The 19,520-nt window shown below is 37.7% G+C and overlaps 1 protein-coding gene across 16 annotated transcripts in view; it reads right to left on the bottom strand.

Annotated features, from left to right (window-relative positions):
* The window catches only part of ATF2 (activating transcription factor 2), a 92,682-nt gene that overhangs the window by 61,812 nt on the left and 11,350 nt on the right, over positions 1-19,520 (bottom strand). For 6 of the 16 annotated variants that reach the window (XM_066233241.1, XM_066233254.1, XM_066233253.1 and 3 more), the window contains 5 exons: positions 18,124-18,214; positions 9,368-9,522; positions 8,196-8,364; positions 4,486-4,560; positions 3,319-3,388 (listed from right to left, as the gene is read on the bottom strand). In XM_066233241.1, the coding sequence (XP_066089338.1) occupies positions 3,319-3,388; positions 4,486-4,517 (102 nt within the window). In that variant the 5' untranslated portion in view covers positions 4,518-4,560; positions 8,196-8,364; positions 9,368-9,522; positions 18,124-18,214. The remainder of the gene's footprint in view (positions 1-3,318; positions 3,389-4,485; positions 4,561-8,195; positions 8,365-9,367; positions 9,523-18,123; positions 18,215-19,520) is intronic. The other 10 variants (XM_066233242.1, XM_066233256.1, XM_066233249.1 and 7 more) reach the window with 4 other exon arrangements.

Here is a 19,520-nt window from a genome sequence, read left to right as displayed (position 1 = left end):
GTGTGTGTGCGCATTCTGCTTCCCTAACTTCTCCTCCCTTATTGCTAGAATGTGAACTTGATGGCAGGAGCTGGATAGCCATCTGGGACCTAAAAATGGATTTCACATGTTGAAGATAGCAGAGTCAGCCTGCCTTAAAACTCCTACTTCTGGGCTGTTACATTAAAAACACTGTTTAAACTACTGTTAGATTGATCTTTGTCTTAACCAGCAACCTAAGTAATACAAAGGGCTAAAAATTTGCCAACCTAAAGCAATTTAAAACAACTTGTCATAGATTCTAAAGGTAAGTTCTTTTGTGCAATGGAATAAACAAATTCTAGTGGGTTTTTTTATGGTGACTGTATCAAAGGAAATATGTCTGTATGCTTTCTTTTCTCTACTCAAACCTTCTAAACCTCCACCTGCCCCCTCCCTTTTTATTCTGTTCCTATGGAATAATTACCATCTTACTGTAAGGCCAGTCCCTTCACTTGAGCACCAGAACCCATCCTTGTTTTACCTACTTAAGGATCCCAATCCCACAACAGTTCCTCTCTGCACTGTCAAGTATGCTGTGATATTCCCACTATAAAATGCAAAACAAGCAAGCTCCATCTTTAGTTCTCCTCCAACTATATATTTTTTGTTCCCTTTAGGCTAAACTCCAAGAAAAAAGCTGTCTTATAATATCTCCACTTCTGGTTCTCCCTGTTTTCTCTTCAACCTACTGGCATCACAGTGTCACTGCCACTTCATCAAAATTACTCACATAATAATCTTCATATTTCTAAATCAACAGTAAAATAAATACTGAATTCTGACCTTGTCCTATCAATTATATGACTACATTGTTCCTCCACTTTGAACTATTTCTTCCATCTGACTTCCAGGAAACAATTTTCTTCATTGTCTGCTGTTTCTCAGTCTCCTTTGCTGAACCTCCCCCTTTTACTGACTTCTAAATATAAATGCATTACAGCTTAGTTCATCCCTTCTTCTCTACCTATGCTATTTAAATATGGGAATAAGAGTAAGCAAATATGGGAATTATAGGTTTTTTAGATAAAATGTATCACAAACCCTAACAATGTAAAAAATAGAATAATTATTAGCCATCAAGAGATGGGGAAAAAAAGGAGTAAGTATGAATGTTAACTTTCACAATAGGGAGTCTAAAAAATAATTCTAACTTTTTTTTGTGACTGAGACAGAGACAGAGAGAGGGACACATAGAAAGGGAGAGAGAAATGAGAAGCGTCAATTCTTCATTGCAGCTCCTTAGTTGGTCATTGATTGCTTTCTCATATGTGCCTTGACGGGGGTGGGGGCTACAGCAGAGTGAGGGACCCCTTGCTCAAGCCAACAACCTTGGACTCAAGCCAGTGACCTTTGGGCTCAAACTAGCGACTATGAGCTCATGTCTCTGATCCTGTGCTCAAGCCAGCAACTCCGTGCTCAAGTTGGTGAGCCGCCTGTGCTCAAGTCGGCAACCTCGGGGTTTCGAACCTGGGTCTTCTGCATCCCAGTCTGATGCCCTGTCCATTGTGCCACCGCCTGGGGTCAGGCGATATAATTCTAACTTCTTAATGTTTTACTTTTAGAGAGGTCTTTTAAGAAACACTCTATTAGACACATACACACATATATTCTTATATTTAGCAATAGGTTTCTTTTTGTTCTGTTGAATTAAGCAAATTTAAATGTAATACTCTTTATTAAAAAATGGCATATGTATTAGTAAAGAGTCAATCACAAGATAAACTATTTTTACTATTTTAAGAAAGAATAGAGAAGGAATTAGGGGCTGTTTGAGATTAAGAATAATTCCTAGAACATCATAGCAAAAGTGGTTGTTGCCCAAAGTCTGGCTCTAGAAACATACCACATTCACTGTAATCTAGGGGATTGTAGTCATGTTGTGTCTGTTCAATCCACTCCAGCAAAATAGATGACTTGAGTAATACCACCTCTCTCTCCATTTAACTCAGTACCAAATCTAAGGAGTAAATGTGTTTTACCAGAATAAAACATTTTAATGCTTATTTTGATATATAATATATTAAAGTACTCTTTATTTCACTAAACATTAAATTTATTCTTTAATTCCCTAGTGCCTTTAGTTATTTTAGTATTAGATTATAACAATAAATTAATAATCTGTTATAAAACACTGAAATATTATTTTCTAAAAATGTTCCCACACATGCTCTATATTAAAGATGGTAGACTTAAGAACATTAACACCTTGCCTGACCAGGCGGTGGCCAGTGGACAGAGCATTGAACTGGGATGCGGAGGACCCAGGTTTGAGACTCTGAGGTCTCTAGCTTGAGCGCAGGCTCATCTGGCTTGAACAAAAGCTCACCAGCTTGGACCCAAGGTCGCTGGCTTGAGCAAGGGGTTACTCGGTCTGCTTAAGGCCCGAGGTCAAGGCCCGAGGTCAAGGTCATATGAGAAAGCAATCAATGAACAACTAAGGTATCAAACGAAAAATTGATGATTGATGCTTCTCATCTCTCTCCATTCCTGTCTGTCTGTCACTATCTATCCCTCTCTCTGACTCTATCTCTCTTCTTGTATAAAAACAAAAAATCAAAACAAAAAAAACATTAACACCTTAGCCAGACCAGGCAGTGGCGCAGTAGATGGAAGGTCAGACTGGGACACGGAGGACCCAGGTTCAAAACCCCGAGGTCACCAGCTTGAGCGCGGGCTCATCTGGTTTGAGCAAGGCTCACCAGCTTGAGCCCAACATCATTGGTCTGAGCAAGGGGTCAGTCACTCTGCTGTGGCCCCCTGGTCAGGGCACATATGAGAAAGCAATCAATGAACTACTAAAGTGCCACAATGAAGAGTTGATGCTTCTCATCTCTCTCCTTGTTTTTCAGTCCCTGTCTGTCCCTTTCTCTGTCACAAAAACAAAACAAAACATTACCACCTTAGTAATATTCCCAGGTATATATTAGCTAATTTCATAAAAGTTTAGCAAATAAAATAATTTTCATATAAAATAATGTACATCTAATTTCCCATTAGGCAGTTTCCAGTGATTTTCAACAAACAATGGTCATATAAAAATACTTTTAAACCCTGGATTTTATCCAGGTTTTCCTCCTTTTCATTATAAGACATTTTTTCCATACTAGATTGAATTTTTAAAAACTCGGATAATGCTACTGAGAAAAAAGAATTTGTTCCCCAAATTGTTCTGGGTTATTTTCATTTAACTCCAAAATTATACAAAACATTGTAAGAGAATCCTTTTAATGACAACATATACTATCATCAGTGTTTTAAAAATATATACAAAATGATTTTAAGTAATGTATGTATTACCTGGCCACACCCAGGGGCAGTGCATAGAAAGGGTTTGTCATCACTCATATTCCACAGGTCCTTGTATTGCCTATAATAAGACATTAACAGATGGCTAAATGGTTTACAGATTTTTAAATAAAGAATAACTTAAAATGTACTATTTTAAAATTTTTTACTATAAATTCCTTTTTGTATTTCAATGTGAAATAATACACTTTTACTTTCATTTTAACCCTGTCTTCTATCTTATTATGAGTAGACTAGTATGTGTAACATGCAGATTTATACCAAAGATAAAAAGGGTAAGAACACTGGTGTATCAAGCTAAATCTTTCCTGTTAAAATGCACAAAAAATCAAATACTGCAGTTAGAAAATCACCACTTTAACCCCCACTAAAATAGTGAATCTAGGCAACTATCATCAGTGTCATATAAAACACTAACTTTAGGGTTAAAGAGGTTTAATAAATATACTAACCAAATGTAATATGGGAACCATTTTGGATCCTGATTTGAAAAAAACAATTACAGAAAAAGTTTTAAGTCAAGGTATTTTCCAAATGTTTTTATTTAGACTTAAGGTTCCCAATTATTTCTTCTATCAACTAGCTTATTTTTGTTTTTGCTTTTCATTCTAGAAATTATATATAACAACTATATTTCACTCAAATAAAAATTCTGTTAACACTACCTTGGTTAACACTACCTTGGTTAACTCTTCAGAGCAATGTTTCCCAAAGCATTTCTAATTGTGATGGCAATAGCTAGCTATTACAGAAAAATGGTATGAATCCAAACAAATTTGGGAAATGCTGGAGCACTATTTTTTGGAATGACTCTTCAGAGCCATCAATACATTCAAGTGAAATGACTAAAAGAGCACCCTGAATATGTTTCCCACATCCATTTACTATTTGAACCCCCTTTCACAGAGTATCTTAGGGAGAAGTATTATTTATAACTCATTTTAGGATAGAAATCAAAACCCTAAAATATGTTTATGTCTGTTATAGTTAAGCATGTTTTAATGCTCTACTTAATAATATAAAAACAACAGGATGTTCAGTTAACTACATAATAAACAAGTGTTTTCTTATTAATGAAAAAACCCCTAAAATATTTATCTAGAAACAACCTATGAAAATTATTAAAATGGCTAAAAATATCAAATATTTCATACACACCCAGCAGATTTCACATGTAACTTGAATTTCATAAGTTGACCAACTTATCAAGTCCTTTTTTTCATGGCAAGGATACTGAAAAACAATGTGGTTTCCCAGTTAATAGTTTTAAAGCATTTCTTGAAACACTGTAGAAAAAAACCACTCAAATAATGATACACTGTAACATTACCATCATCCAAAACTCCAGTTATTAAGAATCTTTATAATAGAGCTCTGCTTCTTAATTATGAATGCCCATATAAATACCTTAAACATTTATATAAATATATACTAATATATCGAACTCTACCACAAAGAAGGTAAAAGAGAAAGAAACATTTAATTCGGCCTTTATGGCTGTGGTTAAAAAACAGTCATTAAAATAGTAAAAAGCCTGACTTCTGAATTCTAAAGAAAAAGATGAAAGCTAGTTATTTCAAATATCTACTCAGAAGGCTTTTAATTTTTTTAAATGTAGTCTGTGGTGGTCAGGTTCTCAGCCTAATTTATCAAAATCTATTTGTCCCATAATGTATTTAATCTATATAAGTAGGTCTCTGTTTTGTAACTTTATAACTTATTTGGTATTAATTTCAGGACAGGTATCACACTGAAACAATCCAGGTCAGTGGCCCATTTTTAAAACTCTGCTAATAGTATTTCATCTTGCATTCACTGAAACCCCATCTAGTGGTGAACAGAGTAACTATATTAGCTTATTCAAGTAAGCCAATGGTACAGAGAAAAAATTTTTCATAATTTTTCTTATAATTCTTGGTGTCAAGAATGTCTTACTCAGAAACAGTGGATAATTTTTCTAAGGAAATGTATAACTAGCCACAGTTCTGGGGCCTGGAGTCAAGCGCGATATGGTATAGGAGATAGGAAGGACCAATCTGATAGTTCTGGAAATGCTTTAAAAAAATTTATTTCTTTTAGAGAGAGGGCAGAGGGAGAGGGGGAGAGAATAAGAAAGAGAGAAGGAGAGAGAGAAGGGGGAGAGGAGCAAGAGTCATCAACTTCCTTGACCAGGCAAGCCCAGGGTTTTGAACCAGCAACCTCAGTGTTCCAGGTCTATGCTTTATCCACTGTGCCACCACAGGTCAGGCTAGAAATACTTTCTAAGAGATTTAACCCCTTGGTACCCTTCTCTCTCATTTTCTCCACTCCCTCACCACATCTGTCCCCTCTCTCTAAAATAGAAGGTTCTTACCTACATATCAGCCTATATCCTAGCCAACCAATAAAAATTCCCATTCTTTATGACTATTTTTCTAATACTTAGCTGAGGTAGCTGTAACTATAAAAATTGAAGCACTTTGAGACATAAATGGTAACTCCTCTTGGAGGCTTTAATGCCATCTCTTTAACAAAGATCTAACTGAATCTCAAACCTTTAAATCCAGGCTCACCTTCCCTTTTACAGGAAGGTTGGAAATATGCTTAGGAAAGCCTAGAAGGGAGGCTCTTCCCGTCTTTGCTTAAATATGGTATTTTATTATTTTAACACATCATTTGGTTCAGAATATTTTATTTTCCTCCTTAAAACCCTAGGTGTGTCAGCCCTGGCCGGTTGGCTCAGTGGTAGTGTTGGCTTGGCGTGCAGAAGTCCCAGGTTCGATTCCTGGCCAGGGCACACAGGAGAAGCGCCCATCTGCTTTTCCACCCCTCCCCTCTCCTTCCTCTCTGTCTCTCTCTTCCCCTCCCGCAGCGAGGCTCCATTGGAGCAAAGATGGCCCGGGCGCTGGGGATGGCTCCTTGGCCTCTGCCCCAGGCGCTGGAGTGGCTCTGGTCGCAACAGAGCGACGCCCCGGAGGGGCAGAGCATCGCCCCCTGGTGGGCAGAGCGTGGCCCCTGGTGGGCGTGCTGGGTGGATCCCAGTCCGGCGCATGCGGGAGTCTGTCTGACTGTCTCTCCCTGTTCCCAGCTTCAGAAAAATACAAAACAAACAAACAAACAAACAAAAAAACCCTAGGTGTGTCTTATGGTCAGGTGCGTCTTATGGAGTGAAAAATATGGTAAACTGTTTAGGGAGTCAATGACTGCAGATAGAGAACTGTTAATATACCACACCATTCTCTCTGGCAAGCATCCACAACCTAAACTGGTGGGAAGATCACTGTTATAAAGAGTACACAGGATGGTTCCAGGCAAAAATTTTAAACAAATTAGCTTCTTTGGTTTCTCTCTCTCAACTCTTCTTATTCCCCTTTATCTTCCTTGTCCTCATAATCTAGTATTATCCAAACTTACCCTTGTCTTCTTTCAGTCAACAAATACGCTTCTGAGTATCAACTATGTGCCTGATCCTAGGAATGTAGAGGTGAATTGAGATGAATACCTGCCCTCAGAAGCTTCCAGTATAATTAGGGAGCTTATATTAACAAATCAAGCCCCTGGCTCAGACCTCCTCTTTCCACTGTTCTAGACAATTCCACATGTAAACATGTATATGGTTCATCATATTTTCTGTATTACACTGTCATTAGACATTTTACTTTGGAACCTCAAATTTGGTTAAAGGTGTAACTCTGATTTTTGTTTGTTAAAACACAGCCAGAGCAATTTGCACTATTAGGTAGCCCACATAAATGGTCAATTTCATTTAATTACTATAAAACCCTTAAAGTTGAAGTTATAAATGGGGTTCAGAAAATCACTGTTATTTCGTGACAGTATGAACTAAATTATACCTACTGAACTAAAATGTTGTAAAGAACTTTAAATTTGCTCCCAAAAAAATAAATATAGTAGAACAAAAATGAAAAATAAGCCCAAATACCACCACTCAGAGATAATTGTTTAACATTCCAGAGTACACATCTAGTCTTATCAATGTATGAAGATACATAAGTTTTTAAAGATTTTTATTGATTTTAAAGAGAGGAGAGAGAGAGAGAAAAGGGGGATGAGTAGGAAGCATCAACTAGTTGTTGCTTCCCATATGTGTCTTGACCGAGCAAGCCTAGGGTTTTTTTTTTACTTTATTGGGGTGACGTTGGTTAATAACATTACCTAAGTTTAAGGTGTACCATTCTATAATACATCATTTGTACACTGAACCACATATTTTTCACCCAAGTCAAGTTTTTTAACCTGGGGAGTAATCTAAGTCACTGAAGGAATAATGGGGACAATCTGCAGGGTAAATATAAAGGGGATCCCAGAACAAAATACCAATGGCCATGGAGCAGAAGTTTCTGGGGCTTAGAAAGAGGTATTCCTGATAGTTCTTTTTTTTTTAATAAATAAATTTTTATTAATTTTAGTAGGGTGACATCAATAAGCCTAGGGTTTTGAACTGGTGACCTCAGTGTTCCAGGTCAGGCTGCAGATAACATAACTTTAAAAATTGTAAAAACACTACTACAACTTCATTTAAAATGTAATTTTATAAATTCTGCCACATCATTAGATAGTAGTATCATTAAATATTAGATGTCATTTTTTAATAGCTATATAACATTCCATCATACAAATGTGACCTAATTATAACTAATTCTCATTAGTGAATTTTTATCATCAATAAATATACTTGAGGAAAAAAATTTGTGCAGTATCTGTAATATTTCCCACAGAATAAATTTTTAGACATGAAATTGCTGTCAAAGGCCCTGGCTAGTTGGCTCAGTGGACAGAGCACTGCTCAGTGTGTGGACATCCCAGGTTGAATCCCTGCTCAGGGCACACATGAGAAGCAACCATGTGCTTCTTTTCCCCTCCCTCACCCCTTTCACTCTCTTTTCCCCTCTCGCAGCCAGTGGCTCGGTTGGTCCAAGCATCGGCCTTAGGCGCTGAGGATGGCTTGGTTGATTCGAGCATCAGCCCAAGATAGGGGTTGCCGGGTGGATCCTGGTTAGGGCACATGCGGGAGTCTGTCTATCTCCCCTCCGCTCACTTAAAAAAGAAAAGAAAAGAAAGTGCTGTCAAAGTAAAGGCTTATTTTTTAAATTAAAAAAAAATTTTTTTTCAATTACAGTTTATATTTAATATTATTTTGTATTAGTTTCAAGGTGTACAAGTGGTTAGACAATCATATACTTTACAACAGGGGTCCCCAAACTTTTTACAAAGGGGGCAAGTTCACTATCCCTCAGACCGTTGGAGGGCCAGACTATAAAAAAAAACTAGGAACAAATTCCTATGTACACTGCACATATCTTATTTTAAAGTAAAAAACCAAAATGGGAACAAATACAATATTTAAAATAAATAACAAGTAAATTTAAATCAACAAACTGACCAGTATTTCAATGGCAACTATGGGCCTGCTTTTGGCTAATGAGATGGTCAATGTCTGGTTCCATATTTGTCACTGCTAGCCGTAACAAGTGATATGAGCGCTTCTGGAGCCGTGAAGGGTGAGTCTCGCGTTACCAGAAGTAGTACTGTACATGACCGACGCCGCAAAGTGCAGCGCCGCCACATACAGTACTGACCATACAGCATCTGCATCCTGTGCTCCTCTCACTGGTCACCAATGAAAGAGGTGCCCCTTCCGGAAGTGCGGCGGGGGGGCGGGGCGGATAAATGGCCTCAGGGGGCCGCATGCGGCCACAGGCCATAGTTTGGGGACCCCTGTTTTACAAAGTGTTCCCCCTGATATTTCCAGTACCTACCTGACACCAAACGTAGTTATTACATTATTATTGACAATATCTCCTATGCTGTGTTTTATATTCCTATCACTATTTTGTAACTACCAATCTGTACTGCTCTATCCCTTCACCTTCTTCACCCAGTCCCCCAACACCCTCTCCTCTGGCAACTACCAGTCTGTTCTTTGTATCTATGAGTCTGTTTCTGTTGTTTGTTTATATTTTTCTTTAGATTCCACATATAAATAAAATTATATGGTATTTGTTTTTCTCTAACTGACTTATTTCACTTAGCATACTACCTTCCAGATCCATCCATGCTGTCACAAAGGGTAAGATTTCATTCCTTTTTATGGCCGAGTAATATTCCATCGTATATATGTGCAAGTTTTTTTTATCCACTCATCAATTGATGGGCACTTGGATTGCTTCCATAGCTTGGCTACTGTAAATGATGCTGAAATAAACATAGGGGTGCATATATTCTTTCAAATTAGGTTTTGGGTTTTGAAGGTATATTTTTAAGGCTTTTGATTTATATTTCTAAACTGTCCTTAAATACATATATAATATTGATTTCTACTTTACAAGTAGTATATATAAAGGCCTCATTTCTCATAATCCACACAACAGTAGATATTTTTAAAACATTTTTGTCAGATTAGTAGAAAACTAGTAAGGTCAAATTTTTTCATATATATAAAATGGTTCTTCGTAGTTACCTGTGAAATGCTTCGTTTGCTGATTTTTAAAAATTATGTTAGTCCAAAATTCTCTTTCTTGAATATAATCATAGACTCTTTTTTATGATACAGATTTCTGGTCATGTACCTCATTGTGTTCCTGGTCCTAACTACTCTACTTACAAAAGCAGTCCCAAACGGTGAAATGATTTTCTTAAGGTAAAAAATGAGACAAGAACTTCTCAACTGCTATCCTGTGCCAACTGATGTGCTTTGCTCTCCTATGTATATCAACTATGATATCATGCAATTCTATGCCTACCCATTACACCAAAATTTTATGTAAACCACTTTAAAAAAAAGTACACTTTTGAAACTTATAGAATTATGGGACTGACCCTTTATTAAATAAAATCACAATCACATATAATATAAAATGCCAATAAGAAAATAGTAAAGAATACTTTAAGGAAAGATTAATAAAAGAAATGGGAGAAATTAACTGGCAAACTATTTTTTTTCTTTTTTTTTTGTCAGAGACAGAGCGAGAGTCAGAGAGAGGGATAGACAGGGACAGACAGACAGGAACGGAGAGATGAGAAGCATCAATCATCAGTTTTTCGTTGCAACACCTTAGTTGTTCATTGATTGCTTTCTCATATGTGCCTTGACCGTGGGGCTACAGCAGACCGAGTAACCCCTTGCTCGAGCCAGTGACCTTGGGTCCAAGCTGGTGAGCTTTACTCAAATCAGATGAACCCGCGCTCAAGCTGGCAACCTCGGGGTCTTGAACCTGGGTCCTCCGCATCCCAGTCCGATGCTCTATCCACTGCGCCACTGCCTGGTCAGGCTGGCAAACTATTTTTTATAGCTTAAAATTAACATAAAAGTCAAGCCTCCAAAAATAAAGGAAAGGGTGCCTTCATAGGAGGCAGCTTAGGGCACGTAGGGTGTTGGGGAAATGGTTAAAGTTAGGCTTGCTTGCTTGTCTTGTTTTTTGGCTGTGTAGCTGTAACACCTGATGTAACCAAGGACACAGGACCTTGAGCACTGCCTCAGTGTAAGCACCTTATGTAATTAAGGACACGGTGGTTGGCTAAGTGCCACTATTGTCTGATTAGCCATAAAAGCCTAAGTGCAGGGTCAGTGGCCTGCCTGCTACCTGGGGGCTGCTGCCTGCTGTTGCTGCCGCCGCCATTGTTCAATAAAGCATGTCCTATCATCTATAGCTCCTCATGTCTTCTTCAGCTCCTGGAGCCTCATAGTCTCCAAAATCAGACCAACAGCGGAACAGCCCAGTGCAGGGAGTCAGAGCCTGGGCAAAGTGAGCAAGGTATCCATGGGTGGGAAGGCAGGGGCTGGGCCTTAGGGGAGTCTGAGTTGGGAAAGTAGAGTGTGTGGAGGGGGCATGTATCCTGATGTGGGTAGTCAATGCCCAAGTTGGGTAAGGAGGCATCCACATGAGGTAAGGAATAGGGTTGGTACCAGTCCAGCAAAGGACATCAGGGCCTAAGCAGGAGGGCATCTATTTGATAAGGAGGAAAGGGCCTGGTGACAAGAGGCAGTTCATTATATACACTAAACAAGTAAACATATCAAGAATGTGGTAGGTGAAGATAAATTCACTATGGGTGAAGATAATTATATATAATGAACTTCAAATCAGGTGAGATTTTGAGATATTGGTGTGAACTTATGACTTTGATATAAAGACACAAAAATATAGATGATGTGAACATATACATGCATATATATATTCATGTATTTCTCAGCTGTGCCCACTGAAAGGGCCTGGAAACACTGATGCCCCTTTAGCGATGAGCCCACTTAGCATCCAGATACTGAAGTCTAGGTAACATTCTCCATCAAAAGGAACCTGGGCTCCTTGAAAATTTGGCTGATTTCAGGCTGGGCAGGAAAAATACAGGATAGAGTTTGACTATTTTGTGCCATAAGGTCAAGAAGGACTTACATATGAATTTAGCCAGAAACTGGTCAAATCTAGGACAATTTGAGAATCAAAATAAATAATGACAACCATGGATCATATCATGAATAAAATAGGATTCCATTAATCCTACTGATATGAAAGAATAAACTCTCAGTTTGACAAGACAGACTATATCCTTAGAGTACCACCCTATAAAATACATTTTCATTTTAAAGGCAAGAGTAATTAATAGTATAAAAACCAGGCAAACATTACCTTGCCCAAGTGAACTAAATTAACACTAGAAATAGGGAAAATTAATACCACATGCCCAAATAGGATGCAGTAAGAATATATTATCACTTCTATGACAGTCAAGCCAAAGATTGATACATTAACTGAATTTAATCATGAAGAAATATTATACAACCCCAAATAGAGGTAAACTTAAAAAAACTGGCCTATAATTTCCAAAAGTGTCTGAGTCATCAAGGTTAAGGAAAGACTAAGAAACTGTTTCAGACTGAGAAAGACCAATGAGACCTAACAACTGACTACCCTGTAAGATTCTAGCCTGAATTTTTTTGTTTTTATATAAATATAAAAGACATCATTGGAATAACTGGCAAAACTTAAATGTGATGTAAAAATTAGATGGTAGTACTACATTAATTTCTTGATTTTCATGGTTGTATTGTTTTGTAGCAGAATGTCTTATTGCAGAAAACAAAGTATTTGGGGATGATGAGATATCATGCTAGTAACTTATTCTTAAAAGATTCTAAACTTAAAAATTTTTTTGAAAAAATAAATTTAAGCCTGACTAAGTGGTAGCACAGTGGAATGAGTGTCAGACTGGAAAGTGAAGGACCAGGTTTGAAACCCCAAGGTCGCCGGTTTGAGTGCAGGCTCATTTGGTTTGAGCATGGACTCAACAGCTTGAGTGAGGGGTCACTGGCTTGAGCCCAAAGGTCACTGGCTTGAAGCCCAAGGTTGCTGGCTTGAGTAAGAGGTCACTCACTCTGCTGTAACCACCCCCCCATCAAGGCATATATGAGAAAGCAATCATTGAACAACTAAGGAGCTGCAACGAAGAATTTATGCTTTTCATCTCTCTCTCATCCTGTCGTCTGTCTCTATAAAAAAAATAAAAATAAAATAAATAATAAATTTTAAAACATAGATTGTTGTATGTAAATATTATGCACTATAATAATTATATAACCGTTATATAATTAATATGTAGTTTTCAGCAGTAGTTGTAAGAAAAATACTATAAAATATATGGATTCTCTAACAATTCCCTGCTTGTTCTTGGTTTATAACTTGCATGTTATATCAAAGAGTAGAAAACCTATGTTCTGTACTGCAAGGTTAAGAGCAAACAGAACCATACTATAGTAGAACAATTTCCATATCTGAAAAAAGACTCGAGGGATATTAGACAATTATTTGTTCAAAAGGAGTTTCCTTTTTTTTTTTTTTTTAATTTATTTATTCATTTTTGGAGAGGAGAGGGAGAGACAGAGGGAGAGAGAGAGAGGAGAGACAGAGAGAGAGAAGGGGGGAGGAGCTGGAAGCATCAACTCCCATATGTGCCTTGACCAGGCAAGCCCAGGGTTTCGAACCGGCGACCTCAGCATTTCCAGGTCGACGCTTTATCCGCTGCGCCACCACAGGTCAGGCAGGAGTTTCCTTTTTTTAAAAAATATGAAATGTGGGTTAAAGCTCTTATGACAATTTTAGTCTGTGGTAACAATATTCCCATGCCATTCTGAATTCTGTCATTCAGTGATTCAGCTGAAAAAATCTTTTACATTTCTATTAAAAGTAAGTAAGAAGGAGACTAATTCACTTTTTAGAAAATAGTATAGATAAGTGAATCCTAAAAAACAGGAGAGAATCAATTCCTGGTGACTAACTTCAGAAATCTACATGTTCTAAAATGTAAATTTGGCTGATTTTCTCATTAGTTGGTTACAGAATTATAAATGTTGTAACATTACCTTTAAAGCATGTTTCAAAGCAGATTTCTAAAATAAACATTGTTCCCAAATATTTCTAATATAAATTATTTTATGATATTTATTTGGAAAACACTGGACTACTTTGTACCCAATATTAAGAATAAAAGATATTGCCTGACCTGTGTTGACGCAGTGGATAAAATGTCGACCTGGAACACTGAGGTTGCGGGTTAGAAACCCTGGGCTTGCCTGGTCAAGGCATATATGGGAGTTGATGCTTCCTGCTCCTCTCCCCCTTCTCTTTCTCTCACTCTACCTTTCTCTTTTCTAAAATGAATAAATAAAATCTTAAAAAATAAAATAAAATGATACTTAAAAAAAGAAGAAAAGATATGGTCTCTGCCCTGAAAATCAGCTTAGTAAGGAAGATAAGTGAAACTACTACTACTAGTTCAGTGCTATACACTTAGTAATAAAGATAAACACACACACTATGGGAACATGGGGATTAAGGAGTATTCTGGAGCAGTCATCTCTCCTCAGCACCCACATTCCCCTCCTAGAGAACCTGAGTGCCGGTAAAGGGGAATCCTATATATCCATGTCCCTCCATACATGGCTCAGGTGAACCAGGAGAAATACAAGACCAAGATAAGCCAATAAAATTCCTTTTCAGAAAATTAACAAAAAAAAAAAAAAAAAAAAAAAGAAGAGAGAGAGAGAGAAAAGAAAATGCCAAACAGAGGTGGGCACCAGAAATTCAAAATCTTACTCAGGACTGGTGAATATTTTGTCATGTTCACACTAGTAAGAAATTAATAAAAGCCAGAAGTAGGCACAGAAAAAGAGAGATGAGAAACCATGAAGCCAAGATGAAGGAATGTAGTTTCTGTGACGCCTAGCTATGCTTATGATTGGGTCATGAGAGAGTCTTCTATATCCTGAGTATGAGGCTCCTTTTTTTTAAAACCTGAACTTATCTGATTTTCTATCCCCTAACTAAGACAAAGACCTGGCCAGCCCTAGAGAGAGGGTTTGGGAAGACTACTGAAGGAAGCAAAGCCTGAGCTTAGTCTTCTCAATGAAAGAGGCATCAGAGAGTTAGAGATGATGCTGTGGCAGTGGAGACACTTTGGTAGAAAGCATAGTAAAGAAGAATACACTGAAGGACCTCTAAGAACTTCTGATGGCTGAAGTGCAGAACATAGGCAGAAGGGAAGAGAGATGAGGTCAGAGAGAGAAGCACATCCTGAAGGACCTTTAATGCCACGGCAAGGAATTTCGATTCCATCCTTACCTCCCAATCCCACCCCCACTCCGAGATTATAAACTAGGAACCTGTGCCAAAATGTTGAGCTAAGAAAGTTTTTCACATTTCTAATTGGACTGGAGGGGGGAAAGAACAACCAACAGAGATGATATGTGGCCTCCATAAAGCCTAGAATATTTGCTATCTGCCCCTTAAAAGAAAATGCTTAATTCTTCTGTAAAAAATAAAAAGATTTTAAGCAGGTTAACTAGATAATGAAAGGGGCATGTTGGTAAGGCCACTGGAGGATTGACTAGAGAGGGCAACACTATGCATAAGAAAACCAGTACATACAAGCTACTGCTAATTTAAGGAAAGAGAATAATAGTCTGAATTCAAGCAGTGCCAATCAAAATGAGAGGGAAGGACCTATTTATGAAAAAATGATCTTAGGATAAGACCTCATCTCCTTAACAGTGTTCCCAGACCCTTGCATAGACTGACTTCTACCTCTTATCTCAATCTTTTATCTCTTGGCTCTAGCTATTCGGACTTTTAATCAGTTCCCTCTCAGTCTTACATCCTACTCATCCATCCCTTCCTTAGTTAAAATCACTCACCTCTGATATCCCTCCATCCACTAATCCCCCTACTCTAAAATTCAGAGCTCTCATTTACTTAGTCATTCAGTCAATAAATAAATAAATATTTAATTTTTTTTAATTCAGTGAGAGGAGGGGAGGCATAGAAACAGACTCCCACATGCGCCCTGGCAGGGATCCACCCGGCAATTACACTAGGGGTGATACTCTGCCCACTTGGGGTGTTGCTCTGTTGCTCAGCAACTAAGCTCTTCTTAGTGCCTGAGGCAGAGGCCATGGAGCCATCCTCAGTAGTTGGAGAAAGGGGTGGGGGAGAGGGAGAGAAGGAGAGAAGGAGAGAGGGAGGGAGAAGAGAAGGAGGGAGGGAGGGAAAGAGAGAAAAACGAGAGGAGGAGGGGTAGAGATGTGGATGGGTGCTTTTCATGTGTGTCCTGACCAGGAATTGAACCTGGGACATCCACATGCTGGGCGAACACTCTACCACTGAGCCAGCCAACAGGCCAGGGCCTAGTTAATAAATATTTGAGTAGGTGCAGAAGGGTAGAAATTGTGCTAGACTCCGGAGTTCAATGATACAGACAAAATCCCTGTCCTCATGGAATTTACCTTTTATGGAAAATAGTTCTAACCAAATCAGTAGACTTGAACATTGAAGTTTGATAAGGAGCTCAAAATTATTTAATGCAGGTATCAGTGTATAAGAAAAAATGATCAAGTGTTGCTACCCTTTGCTTCTTATCCCTGCTGAAAATTTGTTACTTTGTCAAATAAATGGAAAATTATTTTCCAAATTTTTGTCAAATTAGAGTAAATGTACATTTACAAATACAGCTTCTCTTTTGATGTGAACTTCCAGATTCAGGTACAACAACAGCACAGGCCAATTTGCTTGTGTATCTTTATTATATGCGGCTTAAGTGTCTGTTTGTTGCCGATAGCTTATTGGTTGCTTGCGTAACTGTACTAGCCAATGGGGTGAAGTTGCCATGGCTGAACGCAAAGTGAGTGGGTCGGAGGAAGGTGAACATTTGTTTGCATTGGCAATCATCTGCTTTTGAAACAATTTAAGGCTGAACGCAAATTGAGCGTGTCAGGGGGAAGGTGAACATTTGTTTGCATTGGCAATCATCTGTTTTACATAAAAACTATGTCTTAATGTAATTTCTTTTAAGAATGCCTCCTAGAAAATACAGTACTGAAGAGGAGAGAAAAGGAGCTAAAGCTGCACAAAAACAGCTTTCTCGACAATTTTTTTTTTACCTGAGCCTGCATTTGCACACAGTCAACTTTATGTTGCCTGTTCAAGAGTTCGTGAAAGAACGGACGTAAAATTAAAAATAATTGATGGTCCTCTGCAAGGCGAGCTTAAAAATGATGGAAAGATCTACACAAGAAATGTTGTGTACAAAGAGATCTTTGACATGTGAATTAACATTTTATTATTTAAATCACCTTTATTTATTGAGCTAGTGGTGGCTCTTAAGAAATGTACGGCCAGTGGTTTCCTTCATTGCACTTTAAGCAATTAAGCAAGTAGAAGGGGGAAACCCTGTGGGGCACTAAGCAAAGGGGCGTCCTCGCTGCCTGCCCTGGGTAATTCAGTTTGAATTAGCAGACACCTTTGCACAAATCATTTTAATTACAATTTATAATATCTAGAACAGCGGTCATTTCGTATGACCGCCGGGCTTTCTAGTCTTGATATATCAGACAAAGTCTATCACCAGACCACACTGTTTTAAAAGATTCTATACACCAGGGCACATTTATTAAATCAGTATTTTCTTTTTATTTTTAGAAGCTACATCTTCAAACCACAAAAGGCTTGAGATAAAAAATCATTGTACTTTCTACACTGCTTACAAAAAATAGGGGATCAGGGAACGTGCAGATACTCCAGTACTTTCAGCCTTCTGTATAGCGCATTTTCATCAATGATATAAAAGTTGGTTTTGCATCTTATTTGAATAATTGAACAACTTTCTTCTACTTGTCATTTGCTTTTCTGATGTTATTTAATAAAAAAATCAAATGCTTCTTTTTTTAATTGCTTCATATTCATTTTGAAATATCCCAATTTGTGAGCAGTATATATTTTAACAATCAGTACACTGTGACTGCCATATAGATATTTAACAAAGGTAAATGTTTGAATATATAACTCATTAATGTTTTTGAGCAACATGAAATGACGGTACTAAACATAGTTGATATAAATCAAGCCAAAATGAACAGAGGTGACTTTTTAGTTAGCTTCTACATCCTCAAAGTGGGTAATACTTATTATCCAAAATACTTTTGAAATATAAAAAATACATCATGAATTAACTCCCATTACTATTCTTATAAAATTCTAGAATTAGGACTTTCATATTAGGACCCTTTGCTATATAGAAGGTTCCCTAGTCAGGTAAGCTCAGGAGCCTCTGGGTTAAACAAAATTAAACACGTCAATGTAAGTCTTCAGTGTGCTGTTACGTGCTTCTATGCATAGCAGCTCCAAAAGAACATTTTTAAATTTGCTGAAACTCAGAAATTCTTTTTTTTATTAAACACTATCAATATGGTAGAGACACAATCACAAAATAAAAAGACCACTTTTCCTTTAAAAGCTTCAAGTCTCTTACCTTTCTAGCTGGTGGGCCATGAGCTTTATTCACTCTGCTGCCAGGAATCCCTCAGTTCTAATCAAGTTCTCAGGTTTCCTTCTAAGTATCCCTAAGGCAAAGAAGAGGCACAAAAAGATGAACTCATTACTGTCAGATCTAAAGAAAATGCCTCATGCGGTTCAACTCTATCCAATACATTTTTTAAATGTGCATTTTATTTTATATTTTAAAAAGCATGTGGATTTTGTCTTCCATTCTATTTTTTTTATATAAAAATTAGGGTTCCCTCCAAAGTCTTAAATGGTCTAGGAAGATGTTTATTCTGTGACCTGCCGTAACTCTAGGCACACTGCCTCTTATCAGAGGTTTAAGTTTCAAGAATGGAAGTATAGCAGTGTAATCTTGGTGAAAGGAGAAAAATGAATCTTTTTACAGGAATAGAAGGGACAGGAAGTCATAGATGACAGGCAAAATGGTAATGCTGAATCTGAACATCAAAATTGTTAGAATGAAGATTAATAGTCTTCCTTGTGTCAGTGCTATACCGAAACACCATGAGACCCAGTTTATGGGTTGCTTATTGGAAGCAACTTGACTTTTTTATACCTGAATCAGTTAGAATTAGATTCAGCTATGAGTGACAGAGTATTCAAAATAATAATGGCTTAAATGATTCAGAAGTTTATTTCTCTCATATAAACACAGGCAGTCTAGAACAACGATCGTTAGGAGCCTGAGCTCTTTCTGCTTTATAGGTTTGCAACCCTTAACATGTGGCGTCCCCTTACTGGTTTAAAATAACTGCTCAAGGTCTAGTCCTTACGTTTGCTGATCACACAATAGAAAAGAGAATGGGGAGATAAGCAATAGCCCCCTTTTAGGGAAACTTTTCAGAAATCTCATAGGACACTTTTATTACGTCTGATAGGCTAGAACCTTATAGCTAGTGGGAAAGCTGGAAAATATATTCCATATTTCACCATATGCTCATCTAAAAATTGGAGCATCTATAAGAAAAAAGAAGAGAATGAATATTGGTGGACAATTACTTCTTTCTGTGATGATACTCAGCTCATTCTAAAATGTAAGATGGTTGTATACTTTGTAAAGCTGCCCAAGCAGTCTACTGAAGGGAGCTTTCAAATGCAGAAAGTCCTGCCAAGAGACCAAGGAACATGACCAGTGTTCACAAGGACTTCTCTAATGCAAGGCCAACCTGCAGGTGACAGAGGGGAAAATCTGAAGACCAGAATAACAATGCCAGAGTAAAGAAATAACCTAAATAGTTGTACTCTGGGAGCATAAACTCATATAGGCAGTCCAAAAACCACAAAATTACTTAGAACCATCATGTAAGCAATGGGAGTGTCCAAGGTGAGATTGGGAAAGAACTTGGCAGATAGTTCGGTTACCAA

The sequence above is a fragment of the Saccopteryx bilineata genome, chromosome 5 (assembly GCF_036850765.1).
Source record: "Saccopteryx bilineata isolate mSacBil1 chromosome 5, mSacBil1_pri_phased_curated, whole genome shotgun sequence".
In the NCBI taxonomy this organism is placed as follows: Eukaryota; Metazoa; Chordata; class Mammalia; order Chiroptera; family Emballonuridae; genus Saccopteryx; species Saccopteryx bilineata.
This window is presented reverse-complemented; position numbering and strand designations above follow the sequence as displayed.